Below are 19,076 nucleotides of genomic sequence, written 5' to 3' on the forward strand. Positions count from 1 at the left end.
GAAGCTATTTCTCCTCGGCAGGCATGGAAAGATCAATGCCCACACCATAGCACAATCGGTTCCAAAATCTCACTTCTACAAGGATGGATTCATTCTCTGAAAACGACTCCTTTAACTCTCATTTAAATGACATATAAGACATTTGTCACTCCCCTGACTGCTCCTCGCTACAGAAAGGTGTTTCTTCCCTTTCTCAAATTGTTTATTGCTAATAACATTCACTCCCCATCCTCAAGCAGGTGGCATTTTACACCTGCTGAGATTTAGCCGGGCTTCTTTCCTCACTCTGAGCCAGGCCTAAGTCTTATGTGTCCTGTTACAGTATCATGTTTCTATCAAGATCTTATTGGGCATGATATGTCTGAACCTGACCATATGCTGACGTAAAACGGAAGACGAAGGTTATCAGGAATGTGAGCTACCTGACCCAAAGTTGTTTTTAGCCTCAGATCTCATTTCACCAGTTCATCAAGTTTCACAATCCCTGTCATATTTTGAGATGTTTTTAAGTACCATTAGAATGTCCTCGGGTGATGCCACCATGATTGTGACAAATAACTGTAGTTTGAAGGTTAGCAGCCCAGTTTAAATACCGAATCTACTAGCCCAGTGGTCGGCAAACTCATTAGTCAACAAAGCCAAATATCAACAGTACAACGATTGAAATTTCTTTTGAGAGCCAAATTTTTTAAACTTAAAACTATATAGGTAGGTACATTGTTATTAACTTAATTAGTACTCCTAAGCTGGCCTTTGCTAAAAACTCAAGGGGCCAAAGAGCCGCATGTGGCTCACGAGCCGCAGTTTGCCGACCACTGTACTAGCCCAACAAGGCTCCTGATCTGCAACTTGACCCCAGACCTTGGAATTGCCAAACCTGGGGCACGGAATTCCTGGAATACAGCTAGACCCTGTGAAAGTACAGCATGGAAGCTAAAGAAAAAAAAACAGACAAGAGCAACAAGGTCTTTAAGGTCTTGTGGACCTTTACTTAGGTATAGAGGAAGAGAGACCAGATCTGTATTTGCAAGAAGTAGCAAATCTGTTGGGAAGACAAGCCAGACTTAATGAGGAAGGCTGCCCCATAACCTTATAGTTCCTTTCCCTGGCATGCGGTGGTGCTCTGTAACCTCCTAAATTTTATATAAAACTATTGTGTGTGTGTGCAGCTTTTTTCTGAAGAAAGGTGCCACACATCTTTGCGAATCTGAATAAAACTTAATTCCCTACACTCAAAGTAAGAGTTACTTCCCTCTGTATTTCCTTATCAGGGGGGTCCTAATTCAATACTCTTAGTCTTACTTCTCATATGTGAATGATACCTATCACTTAATCCTATTAAATATCTGACTTGCCCTCTGTAAGAGTGATAACAGTAATATCACTATTTACCTCCCTCACTGTATATGGAATATAAAGTGTGTTTTTTTTTTCATTAACTTTTGTTGTTATTTATCCTCATCAGAGGATACTTTTTTCTTTTATTTTTAAAGAGAGTGGAAGGGATGGGGGGAGGGAAGAGCGAGAGAGCAGGGGAGAGGGGGGGGGAAGAGAGAGAGAGAGAGAGAGAGAGAGAGAGAGAGAGAGAGAGAGAGAGAGAGAGAAACATGAATGTGAGAGAGAAACATCGATTGGCTGCCTCCCACACTTGCCATAACCAGGGCAGGGATTGAACCTGCAACCCAGGTATATGCCCTTGACCAGGAAATCAAACCTTCAACCCTTTGGTGAGCAGGCCAATGCTCTAACCACTTAGCAACACCAGCCAGGGCTAAAGTAATTTTAAGTTTACTAAAAATCAAGCATCTTTGAGAAAGTTAATTGCTAATACTATTTTCCCCCATCAGCTTCTGTGGAATATCCACTCCAAAGGGCTATCATAATTCTATACATAAATAAAAATTATTTAGTGGATTTTTTTGCCTTTTATTTTATTTTATTTTTTTTACTTTTTTTGAAATATGTATGTGAATATAGTTGGCCTTATTCAGGCTGAGAGAGGCAGTCACCAGTCTGGTCGTGGGGCGGGGCGGGGGGATTGGGGGTGGGGGGAAACAGGATTACTGCCTAAACTGGTCCTAGTCAGCCCCAAACAGCTCTATTGCAATAAATGCCTTAAATAGGACAGAGAATGTCCTCATCAGTGGAAAAATGACAAGGTTGAGTCTTACCTGGCCTGAGGTCAAGTAAGAATAAACAAACAAGAGATGGCAACTTATAAAGAGGGTGATGAAAGGTGCCTGTGAATCCAACTGGATACTGGATCATCTTACTTTGGGGCCCCCACTAACTCTTTGGGGTTCTATGATTCTAAATTTAGTATGTTGGATATTTAAAAGCACAATCACATTGCACAATCTTCTCTGTTATTGTTGATTCATTTAGACTCTGAAGCCTTAGAAAAAAAATTTCTAAAGGTCATGCTCAGAAGCACAGAACTCCCTTTCCACTGAGTCAGGGCTATGATTACACCGTACACAAGATCCTACAAAGACAGCTGACACAACTAGTGGTTGAATTCTTTCTTCTGTTTATTTCCAGAAGAGACGTTCCATAGACAGCTGCAATGCCAGGCTCCCATCAGAATGTGGTGCCAACCTTGCTGTAGACAGCTTTCTACCCACGTCCTTGCCCTCGAACCACGGCTGTCTCCAGCAGGTCTAGCAGAAGTACTGGTGCCTACGGACACCACTCGGATCAGCACAGAAGCCACACCTGCTATGCCATAATTAGACATTTGTCGGTTCAAATTTTGGTTCAGCTTTTTTCACTTGTGCAACATCAGGCCAATACCTTAATTTGCCAGGCTCCTCCTCCGTGAAATGAGGCTATGTAAGTGGTGAAGACTATATGATGTAACGTGAAAAGCAATCGGCTTGCCATCTATACTGTTATCTCTATCGTTATCACAGTGGCAAGTCTAATCATTGTTTCTCTCCAAGGGCAGGAGTAGCTCCACTCCTCTCTGAGCCTTAAGGCTGGTAATCTTCAAACCGAAGGCAGAGAAAGTGGGTTATTTACATTTCTCTTAAACTCAGAAACAGTGATACTCCTAGCCCTCCTAAGCAGCTTTTACAGACCATAAGAAATTGCCAACAAAAGTCAGGAAGCCTGGGTTCTACTGTGGGGGTGGCAAGCATACAGGAAGAAACCCCAGGCACAGGGGAACTTCCGACACCAAAGGGCCCACCTTGGTTGAAGCCACACTGTTTCTTGGCCTCTGAATGTGTGGTTTTGTGGACTCTCATGAGCTGGCGTTCCTGCTCTCCCCTGACACTCCGACGGGCTGGGGGCTGCATGCTCTGTCTCCTGTAAGAAGAAACAGCAGAAGTAGATGAGCTTTCAGCAGCCATCGGTTTCACAGCGTTCCTAGGCTGGTGTAGGTCTCCGGGCAGCGGAGCAGCAATACACAACACATGCTACCAAATTGTAGTGGGGGCAGAGGGTAGTGAGTGACATCAATTTAAAAAGCCTCTTTCTATCAGTAAGTTGCTGCAAGGTAACAGAAGAAAAATATGATAAAATAGCCTCATTTCAAAAGATACAGTCATACCACATTAAAATGACATTTTAAAAGCATATTTAATCAATAAGTCTGAAAATATAATTTATAGAATAGTGTTTTTAGGATATGATCATTTTTGCAAAAACATATGTATGAATGTTCACACACACACATACACACACACTATTGCCATTAGCTACACTGCATCCAAAGAAATTGCTACATTGGTCATTCTATTTTGCAATGTACTAATTTAGGAAAGAAACCATAATGCTAAATTCTCTAGAGAATATCATAAAGACACCCAAGCTAATATGAATCTGGATTCAACACAAGGACACACAAACCAAAAAAGAAAAATCTGTGTATGTTCAGCAGGTGAACTACTATAGTCTTTGAGCCATGTCAAACCTCTGACAAATTTCCCTTAGGATAAAGTAGCCTCTCTTTACCTAATAAATGAAATAATAAAGCCAAAATCAGTGAGAAATTCAGAATCTGATGGCTATAATCTTGCAGTCAAAATATTCAAGTGACACCATGAATCGGGGTCTGACAGTGCAGTATACTGTGTGGCACTATAGGCCAAGCTCTATTAGGGTTGTGGGTGAGTCAGTACTCGTGCCAGTATGTCAGGTATCTCAGAAGTCATTTTTTGAAATACTAGAATAATTTGGTGGAGCTATTTTCCAAATAGTCATCACAAGCTTCTACAACAAAATTCTATTTGCCTTCCTACAAGAGGGCTAAACTGGGGGTTATGGGGAGCAGAGCTGAGAAAAGGCAATGAGGTAGGCCTGCCAAGATCCTTTCTTTAATTCTATTTTTCTAAAGCCCTAGCTTCAGGCAAGAGGACATTTCACATGAAAGGGTTCCATTAGTAGACACTAGCTTCCTAGACTTTGCAGCTGCTGTGAAAATTTCTACAGCTACCCAAATACTTGCCACGTTGCCCCAAACAACAGTTTAAGTGAAATAAGTTCTGCTTGCTACTTGCTAAGTAGAACTCAGTCTCCTTGTCTGTAAAATGGGGATGATGCTCCAAGCTCACAAGGTCGTTGAACAAGACCTTATTGAACCTCTTTCAATGCCTGCCAACTGGAGGCATACAGTTGATGGGAGTTCTTGATGATAATATTCCTTTTATAAAAATCCCCTTGAAGCACAACATTCTGCAACAGTGTTAAGAATGAGTTCAGCAAAAGCAAACCTATTTTTGTGGTGGAATGCTTATTTCAGGTTTCTATACAAATAATGATATTATTTTAAACATCATATTTAGAAGCCTCACTACATGAAGGCCTAAAGAAATGACCCTTTTAATCTCTAAAATGTTTTAAGAAAAAATTACCATTTTATTAAAACTTTACCCTTTAAGGGAAGAGTGGGTGTTTTGCTGTTTGTTTGCTTTTGTTTTTCTTTATTTTCAAGGACAATATTTTATCTCATCCTTTGAACCCACAAAGGGTTTAGAAGGGTAAGAGGCCACAAACTCCTGGACTTCTCTGGATTTTACAATTTATTTTAGAGAAAGTGCTGCCTAATCTGCTCAAGGCTGAGATCTCAAAGCATTGCAGAAATAGAACATTTCTCTGCCCTGGGTGGATAAGGAGTATTGTGGACAGCTGACAAGCAAGTCCCTGATTCAAATGGAGGAAATAAGTGGCATAGTCAGCAATGCTTCGTCTGCCCACCTAGCATTTAATACTTAGACATGGCATGGAGAGGTGGGGAAGAAGCAGTAAGGAGTTTGGTAAGTCATCCTGAATACCAATCAATAGAGTAGAATAAGCATGTCAAACCTGCGGGGCCGCATGTGGCTCAAATGAATATTTTTGCGGCCCAGCCAATATAACAGTATGTAAGAAACCTTTTAATAAAAACTTCATAACTTTTTTACAATATCCTGTTATACATAATTATTAATAACGAACTACAACATTCACTAATGACTGACTAAAATCGTGTTGCATTCATTTCCCTTACGCCTTACACGCAGGAGCACCATTTCTATCCACTAAGACCAGCAGTGAATATTTTAGCAGCCAATTGCCACATCATTAGTCTTGGATTGACTTGTTTGGTGTGCACAACAGGAAATATTTCGCTTTCAGAGAACAAGAAAAATAGATTTGCGTTACGCTTATTAATTTGTGCAGTTATTCAGTGTCTGGTAAGTTAGTGTTAAAGAAAAAAATATTAATCTTTATTAAAATTTTCTATTACTTTATGTTAACAATTACTCATTTATTTCAGCCCTTTGTATTCAGCATGTCTCTATCGAAATACACCTACATTTCTATAAAAATTAAAGCTTTTGGTTTTTTTGTGGCCCACATAAACGTAAACCTTGTTTATTTGGCCCATGTTAGCCTTTGAGTTTGACATGCTTAGAGTAGACCCTGATGCAAAATATAGGCTTAACTGTAACACTGCCCATTCCATTGAAAAAAATATCAGGTCAGCCTCCTAAGTGCTGATCTCCAAACCCCCCCGAGATCAGAGCCTAAGTTCAGCCCATCTCAGAAAATGCCAAATGGTTTCATCCTTCTGAAGCCCCTATGAGTTTGACAGTTCTTTTGTTCATAAGAAAAAGAATAAATATTTTCAGTGTAGTCAATTGTCTCTTCATGAAATAGTCGTATGTCATCTAATAGCCCCAGCAAAGCTCACCTGGGGGTCAGCCTTCAAATGATTCTAACTTGGAGGCCACAAATCTTCCAGCTGAGACTCCAGACAGCATGGAACAGAGACAAGACCTCCCTATTGTCCCTAAGAGAATTCCTGATTCACAGAAACCCTACGAGGTAATAAATTATTACTTTTTAAAGTTTTTTTAAAAAATTTGTTATTTGTTACACAGCTACAGATAACTAAAACACCACTACCTTTCCTGTATTCTAAGATACTATAAATTATAAAAGTGACCTTTAGTTTGATTAAATAACAGCTTTTTGGGAGGGAAATGCCATATTAAATGTCTCCATCAATTTTAAGATGTAGTCAGCTATGAGAAATGTAAAAGATGTGTTTGCATCAAGGAACTACTTAGCATGCCCAGCAGAGAGCATGGTACTGTGAGTGACAAAAAAAAAAGTCTTATCAAGGAGACACACAAGAAAAAGCAACTTCAAGAGTCTAATATGGGAGACTCAGTAACCTCAGAGAAAACAAGAGTAGTGCACCACAATCCTTATTTGCCCCAGTTTTTTAAAAATAATTGTATGCTTTCCCCCAAAGAAGGAAGGCAAACAGTAAGGGAATATCATAATTATTGAATTAATAGAACAATAGCCTTCAAGGTTGTTATGTTGCCAGTTACCACTTATTCATAAGGATATAAAAGGAAAAATACAAAATGAGAACCATAATGCTCCACCATATTTATCTGGTTCTATAAGAGAGACTTAGCCAGACACACGAGAAAGCAGGACTCAACCTCTTGGTGAGCTCCCATCTCTATTCCAGTCGGACTCTACCCCCTGACCAGTGACAAGGTTAACGAGGACTTCCAAAGAAAGTCCTTATGGTACATAAGGTACTTGTGGATGATTGAGAGTTAACATTCTCCACACCTCCCACCCCAGGTGACAACATCTGGACAAGATATTAAGAAAATATCGGATTACCTTTGCCCATTTAAGCTTCATTTCACCTTTGTTCAGAATCTGCTGTAACACGCAGCACAGAAATTCTAGAACATTAAAACAGAGCGTTTATCTTGAAATACTTAAGATGCTTATACTTAAAAAGAAACCACCTACAACATACCAAGGATGTTAATAGTTAAGGGGGTTATATAGTGAATGCCACATTCCTGCCCCCAAAGAACTTTTAAAATCTAGTGTTTTTCAAAGTGTAAGAGGAAAGACTCTAACTTGCTTACTTCTGTGTTAATGCAACAAATGGGCAGATCCAAGCTGGCCAAGGGGAATGGGGAAAGGAGAAGCCAAAACCTTCTCCTCCAGGCTGTCCTCCTGTCACATGGCCAGGTGCAGTGTAGATGGCACCTGCTCCCAGCCATCCTCCTCTCCCTTTGACTCAGCTCCCCGAAAGTCCAGCCTTATTGGTTTGTTGCTTCTCTGCTGCATGCGGGGACAATCAAACTGACTAAGCTCCGAGATATTTCACGAGAAAACTGTCCATAAAACAAATGTTATTTAAGTTATTTTCTGATTCATAAGCGGAGGCTAGGAGAGAAGCTGCCTATTATGTTGAGAGGCTCAAAACTCCAGCTGAGGTAAGGAAAAATTAACTGCCCTAAGCAGACACTGTGAAATACATTTTGTCCTTGTTAGGATTTCAATGAGTTCAGCTGACTCTTGTAGAACTTGAGAGAATCTAGTTTTGATCCAACAGCACGGCCACTACTTTCAGGCCCTTACAGATTCCCCATTTCGTACAAATGCAAGACCCAGAGAAAGAAAATGTTCAATCCTAATCCCAGTCCTTGACCATCTTCTCTAGCTTGCCCAAGTCATAATGTTACCCTTGGGCCTCAAGAACAAATGCATCCTCTAAATCTTGCTTCCAAAATGTGGTCAACCAAAACATTAACCTTTTTCATCTTCTCGCCTTGAGGTTTTATCTGTGTCCATTCTATTCCAAAACTGATAAAATGTTTTCTCCAACTGCTGGCTTAAATTTTTAATTAAATGGTTTTATAACTAATCACTCCACTGCTAATAATAATACCTTGTATTTATGAGAGCATGTTCTCTCCAAGAGCTCTAATTACTACATGATTAATACTGCTATCTCCATAGTTTAGAAAATCATAGGTATTCAGCGCTTAGATCAAACAAGGAAAAGTTTTATAAATCTATCTATTCCAAGATCACCCTAGGAATAGATAGGGTGTTTGTTACAGACAAACACTTTTCACCTTAGACCTGCATTTGTCTGTAAAAGTGGCTTCAAGTCCTTTTGAATTTGGGAATTTTAAAGGCCTCTACTCCTGATTAAAAGAACTATTGGATTATCACATTCACTTAATAATTGGAAGGAAGGAGGACCTGTATGAGCTGATTTAAATTTCCCTTTAAAATTATGTGGCCCTAGCTGTTTTGGCTCAGTGGATAGAACGTCAGCCTGTGGACTGCAGGGTCCCAGGTTTGAGTCCGGTCAAGGGCACATACCTGGGTTGCGGGCTCGATCCCCAGTGGAGTGGCATGCAGGAGGCAGCCAATCAATGATTTTTATCTCTCTTCCTATCCCTTCCTCTCTGAAATCAATAAAAAAAATATTTCAGCCAAAACCGGTTTGGCTCAGTGGATAGAGCGTCAGCCTGTGGACTGAAAGGTCCCAGGTTCGATTCCGGTCAAGGGCACGTAACTTGGCTGCGGGCACATCCCCAGTAGGGGGTGTGCAAGAGGCAGCTGATCGATGTTTCTCTCTCATCGATGTTTCTAACTCTCTATCCCTCTTCCTTCCTCTCTGTAAAAAATCAATAAAATATATTTTAAAAAAAATATTTTAAAAAATTGTGTCTGATTATTACAGACAAACCTTGAAATATTATGGGTTCAGTTCCAGACCACTACAAAAAGCAACTTGTAACCTTTTTGCTGGTGGAGGGTCCTGCCTTCAATTTGCAAAAAAACATAACATCTGTGAAGTGCAATAGAGCTAATAAGAACAATATAATGAGTAATGCCTGTATTTAAAATATATTGGCCCTTTATGAAACAGGAGACGGATAGAACTGTTTCTTCAGACCTATTTTTTTTTAAATAATGTCTACCTACCTCAGTCACCATTTCAACACAGAAATAAAATTAAATCATGGAGGAAGACTGGTATTGGTTCAAAATCCACAAAGCAGGATCTCCTCTGATCCTGTTTCCTTATCTGTGATACAGAGATATCCCCCAGTTTACTGCTTACAGTTGTGAGCATTCCTAGTAGGAAACAGACATTCAAATTGTTGTCTATCTTACTCACTTTCCAAATCAAATAACATTCACTGACTGCCTGATCAACACCAGCCACTAAACTAGGCACTTAAAAAAAACACACACACACACACAAAAAAACTATATTTCTTCATCTAAAACTACGAGGTGGGTTTCACTCTTTACCAGTTTTCCCCAGTGGTGATAAACAAGTGCAGACAAGACAGGTGACTCACCGAGGCCAAAAAGATACTTTTATGCAAGAGATGCCCTCCTGAAGACCCTGCAAAATCTGACTGAGATTTGTGTAATTTAAGACTATTCCTATGGCAGAAGAAATTGGGGATTTCTGTTTACTGGCTAAAGTGGAAATGTTTCAATAAAATAAACACAGCTTATTACTCAGTACACCCAAAGGGCTTAGGAATTATGCAAATCTTGATAAATTTGGGGAAACTTTAATAATTCAAATAGTTTGCATGAGAATCTTATTACTTTATATTCAATATTTAATTCAAAATTACATAAAATAGGGGGTCACACTGTATCACTTGAGTGAGCCAGAGAACTCAGATCCTAAATCCAAACTTTAAAACCCAAATTCAGAGTCCTTTACACTATGTTTCAACATCCCAAGTTTACTACTGTCAAATAACAAAACTACAAATTTAGTAATGAGTCTGATGCCCCTTATTCAAGAGAATACAATCCATGGATTGGGGGAAGTACAGTGCTCTTCCCGAATGAAGGGATTCTGGGATTTCTGGAGTCTCTCACACCCAGTTTTTCACCTGGAAATATCGGAACAAACAGACTCAAAGAGCTCAGAACAAAAAATAAGCGGAGCTCCATCCAAGAAAGCTTACCAGAGATCCCGGAGAACGGCCCAAGAGGCAGCGAACCAAAAGGCTCCAAGGGCACCTTCACCTGCATCGAGGAACCGTCCCAGAATCCTCAGCAGCTGCCTCTGGGTCCCATCTCAGTGCCAAACGGTCAAATAACAAAACTAAACAATTCAGTGATGAGTTTAATGTCCATTATTCAAGGGAAAACAATCCATGGATTGGGGGCATTCAGGCCCACACAAGCAGTGAGACACTCTTCCTGAAAAATGTTAGGCAAGAGCAAGTTTTATTTAGAAGTGGTAACATGGAAGCAGGGCATGATTGGCTGGGGGTCAGGGATTTCCTTTTAAGGCTAGCGGGTCCTAGTCTCCAGGGGAGGGTAAACCAGCTAAAGCTGAGCTGGAGGATTGTGATTAAATTGGTTAAATTGCCTTGACAGGTGTTTCCAGTAAGTGTGGGCTGACTGGTTTAGACTGGTGATGTGGGCTGGGCCACTGGGGCGGCCTCCATTTGCTGGGTCCCAATATACAAATTAACTTTATCACTATAGAGCTGAGAAGAATCCTATGCAAATCAGCATGAACACAGTCACATTTAATAAAATGTAACAGCTGGGGTGGGTGGTATTCAAGCGTACAATCAACAGAGCACATAATAAAGTATAAAAGAGAGTCAGAGGCATGTGGGTTCTTAATGGTATTTATTTTTTTCCCTTTATAGCGTTTGGATAAAGGATACAGAGACTCTGCAGTAAGACAGATTCACAAAGAAAGGAAGGTCTTCCTTTAATGAGCTTGCACAAACTTGGGGATGGAGGCAGGTGGGGAGTGGAAGAATTAACCAGCTGTGAGAGAGGCAAGATTAGCCGCCCTGGGTGTTGTGACTATGCAAAATCTATCTCCCTCTCCCTCACTCCAAGAATTCTCACATTTCTACTTCTGCCCCACTGAGGACTCAGGACTTGTACAAGCCTCCAAGTCTCCCACTCACTCCAATTGTAATGTGTCATTAAGTCTACAGAAGGTCCCAAACAGGACAAAGCTTGCAGGAAAGCAGAAGGCAGATTCTGGTCATGATCACTTTGCTCTACTCCCTAAAGCACTGGTATCCCAAAATGCCATGCCCAGACCCTGAAAAGTGTTAATCCTCACCTTTGAACCAGCCTGATCCCTCAAGGTGTGTGGAGCTTCTGATGTAACCATTATAACTGGGGATTCTGGAACAGGCCACCTCTTCAGTTCTATGGATTTCTGACTACATTCATTCATCACTCAAACATGTGGTCCCTATTGGGTGCTACATTCTATGCTCTTCCTTGTTCCTGCCCTCAGGGAGCTCACACTCTAGTCGTGGTAATGGTGGTGGTGCTACCAGGGGGCGGGGAGGAGGGTGTGACATGGGCCAAACACAGGCAGTTACAGTATAGTATGACCAGTGTTACAACAGGAGAAAGCTAAGTGTGAGATGCTCTGGAAACATACAGGAATGATGCCAAACTCAGTTTGTAGGAGAAGTATCCCTGAACTGGGAAGATAATGCTCTACAGTAAATGGTATTTAAGGGGAGATGATTTAAAATATACCAGTACATACATATTTAATTTATATTAAAAATCACAGAAATTGGCACTTCTGATTCTTAAAATTATAGTAATCTTTTCAAAAGTTGAAATAAGTCACTAGCTTCTGCAATAAGCTTGACAGGCCCTTTGGCTGAGAAGGGAGTTGAGACTTGACAAGATGCTCTGGGAACATATAGGAATGATGCCAAACTCAGTTCCAAGGCAAGCATGTGCAGTGAGAACATGGCATGTTCAAGGAACTCAAGTGACTGACTGTGTTTGGGGTTAGAATCAAACATAGCTGGGGATGGTGACCAACAAGGCAGGCCAGGCACAGGGCAGAGGCCAGATCATATGAACCCTGAAAGTCTTAAAAAGTGTGGGCTTTATTCCGAAGGCAACGGCAAGTCACTGAATATTACAAGACATGTTTAGATTTGCGCTGGAGAAAGATCATCTGGACCTGTGAGGCAAAGAGATTAGAAGGTGAAGAGGGAAAGTGAAAGGAGAGAGGGCAGTTAGATCATTAGAGCACCCTAAGTGGCATTACAGAGGTGTTACCAGGGAGAAAACTGATTTAAAAGATATTAAAGAGGTAGAAACAATAGGCCTGGTGATTGACAGGATATGGTTGAATTGAGAAAGAGAAGATGATGCCAACTCCTTAGCTTGAAAAATGGGATGAATGATATTGCTGCTCCTGAGATGGAGTCAGAAAGAGGAAGAGTATTCAGGAAGAGTTGGGTATTAGTGCCCATAAGGTATCCAAGTAGACAATGATAGATGAGCTGGGGTCCCAGAAGCAGACCAGGGCTGGGAATATTTGAAAATGAGCATGGAAGATGACTAAACTACAAATGGTATAACACCATTCAGAGAGAGCAGAGAGAGGAAAGAAAACCTGGAAGAGAACGCTTATGTTGTTAAATCAAAAATCAAGCTGCAACATAGTGTACATAGCGAGAGCTCATGCACAGAGGTGAAAGAGAAGACCAAATATGTGTGCATAATTGTGTACTTATTTTTTGTAGGACATGTTGTTATAAACTGCTCTATTGCTTGAACTGTTTAACAAGTATGTGTTGCTTGCATAATTTAAAGCAAGAATGCTTCATTTTAAAACATTTAAGAGACAGGCAGATAGGAAGGAGATTACAAAGAAGACTGAGAAAGAGAGATGGGAAGAAAATGCAAAGCGAAAGCTTATTGCCTGACCCTACTTATATCTTAATGAATGGGATGCTAAAGGATTTTAACTTAGGGTAAAACAATAAAAGAAACATTAAATATTGTATAAATGCACTCAACTATATGACTTCTGTCTGAAGATGTTATAGTGTTCTTTTAAAATAGGTGCCACTGCCCAGCCAGCATGGCTCAGTGGTTGAGTGTCAACCTCTGAACCAGGAGCTCACGGTTCGATTCCCGGTCAGGGCACATGCCCAGGTTGCAGGCTCCATCCCCAGTGTGGGGCATGCAGGAGGCAGCTGATCAATGACTCTCTCTCATCACTGATGTTTCTATCTCTCTCACCTTCTCCCTTCCTCTCTGAAATCAATAAAAATAAATAAAATAAAATAGGTGCCACTGTTTCTTACAGTCTGCTTATGTTAAATTTTAATAAAGATATATAATATTCTTTATATAAAAAAAGTTAAGGGATTAAGCAAAAAACTCATAGACAACAATATGGTGATTACCAGAGGGAAAGGTGGGTGGGGGAAGGTAGGAGAAGGTAAAGGAGGGGATAAATGGTGATGGCAGGAGACTTAACTTGGGGCAGTGAACACTCAATACAATATACAGATAATGTATTATAAATTGTACACCTGAAACCTATACAATTTTATTAACTAATGTCATCCCCAATAAAAATAAAAATGCTGAACAAAAGGGAAAAAAGGATGCATAATTTTCAGCAAGGAATCAAAAATCATGACCACCCAGCTGGCATGGCTCAGTGGTTGACTGTCAACATGTGAACCAGAAGGTCATAATTTGATTCCTGGTCAGGACATATGCCTAGTTTGTGGGCTCAATTCCCAGTGTGGGGTGTACAGGAGGCAGCTGATTAATGATTTTCTCTCTTCGTTGATGTTTCTCTCTCTCTCCCTCTCCCTTCCTCTCTGAAATCAATAAAAATATACATAAAAAAATAATGACCAAATGGGATAACTGGAGCAGGGAGTCAACACCTATAAATATGGCAACATAAGCCTAAGCCTCCCTACTAGTGCTTGGTCACATCCACAGAGCAGAGGCATGGAGGAAAGGTGAAAGGGCACCTTCATCAAGTCTATACTCCCTTCTCAGCCAAATGGCCTGTCAAGCTTATTGCAGAAGCTAGTGACTTATTTTGACCTTTAAAAGATTACTGTAATTTTAAAAATCAGAAGTGCTAACTAATTTCTGTGATTTTTAATATAAATTAAATATTTATGTATATTTTAAATCATCTCCCTTTAAATACCATTTATTCTACAGCATTACCTTCCAAGGAAAAACCAGCTTTTATTACACTTTTCACTGAGAAAGTGAACCGTCTGTTGCTATGGAATGTCTACCATGTTATTTTCTAAAATTATTAAACTATGTCTGTTATTCTTTGTTTTCAAATATCCCTCAATGTTTCATTTCACAAGCTCCCTTGTTTATTTTATTTAGTTTAGTAAGAATCAAATTATTCTTCTATTCCCAAAGGCAGTCATGAGAAAAATCCAAAATTACCATCACAACAATTATCCTCGTTCCTGGAGCTTCTTCTCCACTAATGTAAAGCACAAGGAGAATTAGAGATCCTCAAACTCAGAGAAAGCACCACAACTAATGAGCAGTTGGGCAAAGGGGGCCTCCCAATTCTAGTTATTAACAAACTGTGGTTCCTTGATGGCAACTTATTAAAATATTTACTGAATAGTTTCTACAGTGCCAGGGATAGTTCTAGCTGTGGGACTATTATAACAAGCAAAGCAGATTATCGCTCAGGAAAATAACAAAAATGAAGGAGAAGGAGGAGAAGGAGGAGGAGGGGGAGAGGGAGGGGAAGAGAGAGGAGGAGAAGAGGAAAGAGAAGGGGAAGGGGAAGGGGAAGGAGAAGAAGTAAGTTCAAGGTTTTTGCTAAGTCAACACAGATTCCTCCCCATTTCTGACCTTCTATAATAATAATGGACGATTAAATCTACAAAACTAAGAGCACCATAGTATGCAAAATATATTAGGAGTTCCCTTTGCATGCTGACCTCGTTCCAGTGCAATTTCCTGATTCCAGGAAGGCCTACCTTACTCCCATCCTATTTATATCCTTAGTCAGGTCAGCCTGCTATAACACAAATACCATAAACTGGCTTAAACAATAGAAATTTATTTCTTGCAGTTCTGGTCACTAGGAAATCCAACATCAGGGGCCAGCCAATTCAGTTCCCAGTGAGGACCCTCATCCTGGTTTACAGATAAATGCCTTCTTGCCCTTCTTGCCATATGACAGAGAGAGAAAGGAAGCACACTCTCTCTTGGCTCTTCTCATAAGGGCACTAACCCACCTCCCAAAGGCCCCCTCTCCAAATCCAATCACATTGGGGATTAGAGTTTCATCATATGAATTTTGGGGGAATGCAAACATGCATGGATCCTGGGTGGTCCCCCTCAAAATCTCATCTCCTCTGATGACTTGAGGCCACAAAGAAACAGTCCTATCTCTCTCTGGAGTCTCCTCTCATTCTCTATGTGTTTAATTCTGGACAGTCTTGTTTTGCAGTATACACAGAATCTGTGTGCTTGGCCTAAGTCCCCCAAGTTAAAATGTGAGCACTCTGCCCGACCTGGTTTGGCTCAATGGATAGAGCGATGGCCTGCAGACTGAAGGGTCCCGGGTTCGATTCCGGTCAGGGGCACATGCCTAGGTTTCTGGCTCGATCCCCAGTGGGGGGCATTGATGTTTCTATCTCCCTCTCCCTTCCTCTCTGAAATCAATAAAAATATGTATTTTTTTAAAATGTGAGCACTCCAAGGGAGGATGTCTTTGTCTTGCATTTTTTTTAACTTTCTCAAAGTGCTTCAGCACCTTACAAAATATAGGGTGTCCCAACAAAATGTATACACACACTTTAAATAATTATAAAGGCAGTGTTTATTAAAATATATTTCATTTTCAAAAATTGAACTATCAGTTTTTAAGAGTGTATACATTTTGGGGAGACACCCTGTATTTGTTGATTCATTCCGTCAGTCATAACGTGTCCACTGAGCACCAGTGCCTGGTCCTAAGGAGTAGTCACACACACACACACTTCCACAGCATAGAAACTCTAAAGACTGGAACTAATTTAAGGAAAATGCCAGTTTGAATTTCTGGAAATTATTTGGACTGAAAAGCCAGTTTCTCATTGCTTGCACACTCGTTTCTGTAATTGGAATGAGGCTGAGAGAGTTTGGCTCAGGGAAGAGCCTTGAACAGCTGTTTCACTGACTTCATAAGAAATGACCAAAAAGAAACAGCAGCTTGCATTTGTGGTAGGTAAACTTTTCAAATTGCTTTCCCATCCATTAGCATAACTTATCGAGTATTTCTTAAATGAGGGCGTATAAGTACTTGGAAAGAACTGGAGCGGAGCTTTAGTGTTTCTCCTCTCTACATGATTATTATGTCTAACAATTTTTTATAGATGGCCATGTAAAATTCAACCCAGACCTTTTCTTACAAATTCTAAATAAATGAAAGCTTTAGGTATTGCTATGGAACAAGAACTCCATCCAAGTGCTGAACAAAACACAACATTAGACAAGGGTGTTTCACAGCTTTCAACACTGGGCTGTAAACATGTTCCTGTATTAACAAGGGGCATGTGTCATTCATTCTGTTGAGCCAGTCATGGAGGACTTTAAGAAAGTCTAAGAGTTCTCACAATATGAGGAACAGTTAACATACAGGAGAATCAAATCATTCCAACATTCTCCTTTTAAAGACCGTAGAAGTATCAGATCTCTGCCATCTTCAAAACATATGGTTCTGCTTTTGGTTTTTAGTTTTTCTTTTGAAGGAGGTTATAGAAGGCAATGGAAAAAGGAGGGGACATAATATTATCTCAGAAATACCTAGATAAATTTTGACTTGACAGAAACTTATTTTAAAAAGCATTTTATAACTTGAATTGAAATAAATTGAGGTGGAAATAAAATACTATGTACTGCACTATCTCAAATTAAAAATAAATTAACAAGAGTAAGAAAGTAAAGTCTGGCAAGATAATTATTGTAAGACTAGGGGCCCGGTGCACAAAATTCGTACACAGCGGGGAGAGGGGTGTGTGTGTCCCTCAGCCCAGCCTGCACCCTCTACAATCTGGGACCCCTCAAGAGATGTCTGACTGCCCTCTCACAATCCAGAACTGCTGGCTCCCAACTGTTCGCCTGCCTGCCTGCCTGATTGCCCCTAACCGCTTCTGCCTGCCAGCCTGATCACCCCCTAAGCACTCCCCTGCCAGCCAGATCAATTCCTAACTGCTCCCCTGCTGGCCTGGTCACCCCTAACTGCCCTCTCCTGCCGGCCTGGTTGCCCCTAATTGCCCTCCCCTGCTGACCTGGTCCCCCCCAACTACCCTCCCCTACAGGCCTGATCACCTACAACTGCCCTCCCTTGCAGGCCTGGTCCCTCACAACTGCCCTCCCCTGCTGGCCTGATCGCCCACAACGGCCCTCCCCTGCTGGCCATCTTGTGGAGGCCATCTTGTGTCCACATGGGGGCAGCCACCTTTGACCACATGGGGGCAGCCATCTTGTGTGTTGGCGTGATGGTCAATTTGCATATTACTCTTTTATTAGATAGGCTATTTAAAGAGAATAGGCATACAAAAAACAGTGGTATCTTGTGAATGCTTAACATTCATTTGTTTTATGGCTTCTCATCTATTTTATTAAAGCCAAGTCTTTAATGTTAGGTGCCTTTGGTAATATCCCAGATACTAGACTTTGGAGCATTCCACAAAGGTGCAAATAGTAGCTCCCTCTTAAAAGACCTTCATCAACAATATCAGCACAAACCAGAACCCTCTCCAGAGGCTATGCCCTATCTTATCAAAGGCCACACAAATAACCTCTATATCTAATTTCCCAATTAACAGTGATTAGGACTGTTTCCCTCTAAGTTTTTTACCAGACTCTTCAGCTACAAGTAAAGTATATAAGGTTTTTGCTTCAAAGGGGGTCTCTATTTAGAAAGAATGCTTCCATCTACACAATAAGACCAAATGACACATGTGGACTGAATTGAATATTCCACGTAAAGGTAATCCACAAAAACGCTTTTATGTTGACATAGATTTATTAGACCCAAATACTAATTGTAGCACCACTCATGCTGAGGAAGTTTTTAATTTGGAAATCCAACAATTATCTGGAATATAGAAAGAGCTTACCACCCAGAACATAGAAACTCAAAAGCATTTTGACCTCAACAGATATCTAGCATCTCAGAACAAAATGCCACAGCTCCCTGCTCTAAACTAATTTCTATAGACCTTCAAGATACAGGAAAACCTGTATGGGAGACAAGATTTTTTCCACCAAGTGAATAATGATAAGAATAACTGGAGAAAGCCTATAAGAAATGATTCTGCACATCAGAAAGTTAAAATACCAGCTCTCCATTGCCTGCACTGTGTTTCTGACACTGGGCTCAAGTCTGCAGGGATAGGAAAGGCAGGCACTAGGCCCTGTGCCAGGGACATGCAAGCCCACAAGATGCATGTGGAATGAAAGCTCCACCTGGACTCACTCTCTAAAATCACATGGAGGTTCTCCATAAAAATTCGTTGAATAATGAGTTATTAGCATGCCATAGTTTCTCAGGACATAAAATTTAAGTGAAAGTTTAGGGGAAAAATATTTTCCTTTAAAATAAATATATTAATAAATTACAGCATTCTAAAGACTTTTTAAAATGACATGCATATACTAGTCAGAATTTTAAGCTTCAAACAATTAAAAGCAAACTCTAGCCCAGCCAGTGTTGCTCAATGGTTGAGCGTTGACACATGAACCAGGAGGTGTCCAGTTTAATTACTGGTCAGGGCACATGCCTGGGTTGTGGGCTCGATCCCCAGTAGGAGGCATGCTGGAAGCAGCCGATGGATATTTCTGTCTTTTCGATGTTTCTACATCTCTATCCCTCTCCCTTCCTCACTCTCTCTCTTAAAAAAAAAAAATCAATGAAAACACATTCAAAAACAAACTCTAATTTAAGCAAAGAATGAATCTACTAGAAAGCTTATAAAATA

General features: G+C 40.5%; 1 protein-coding gene across 7 annotated transcripts in view; it reads right to left on the minus strand.

Annotated features, from left to right (window-relative positions):
* Positions 1–19,076, minus strand: part of FAM13C (family with sequence similarity 13 member C) — a 131,868-nt gene that overhangs the window by 74,798 nt on the left and 37,994 nt on the right. For all 7 annotated transcript variants that reach the window (XM_080688600.1, XM_080688599.1, XM_080688596.1 and 4 more), the window contains one exon: positions 3,191–3,309. In XM_080688600.1, coding sequence (XP_080544726.1) covers positions 3,191–3,309 — 119 coding nt within the window. The remainder of the gene's footprint in view (positions 1–3,190; positions 3,310–19,076) is intronic.

Source organism: Plecotus auritus (genome assembly GCF_963455305.1).
Source record: "Plecotus auritus genome assembly, chromosome: 9".
In the NCBI taxonomy this organism is placed as follows: Eukaryota; Metazoa; Chordata; class Mammalia; order Chiroptera; family Vespertilionidae; genus Plecotus; species Plecotus auritus.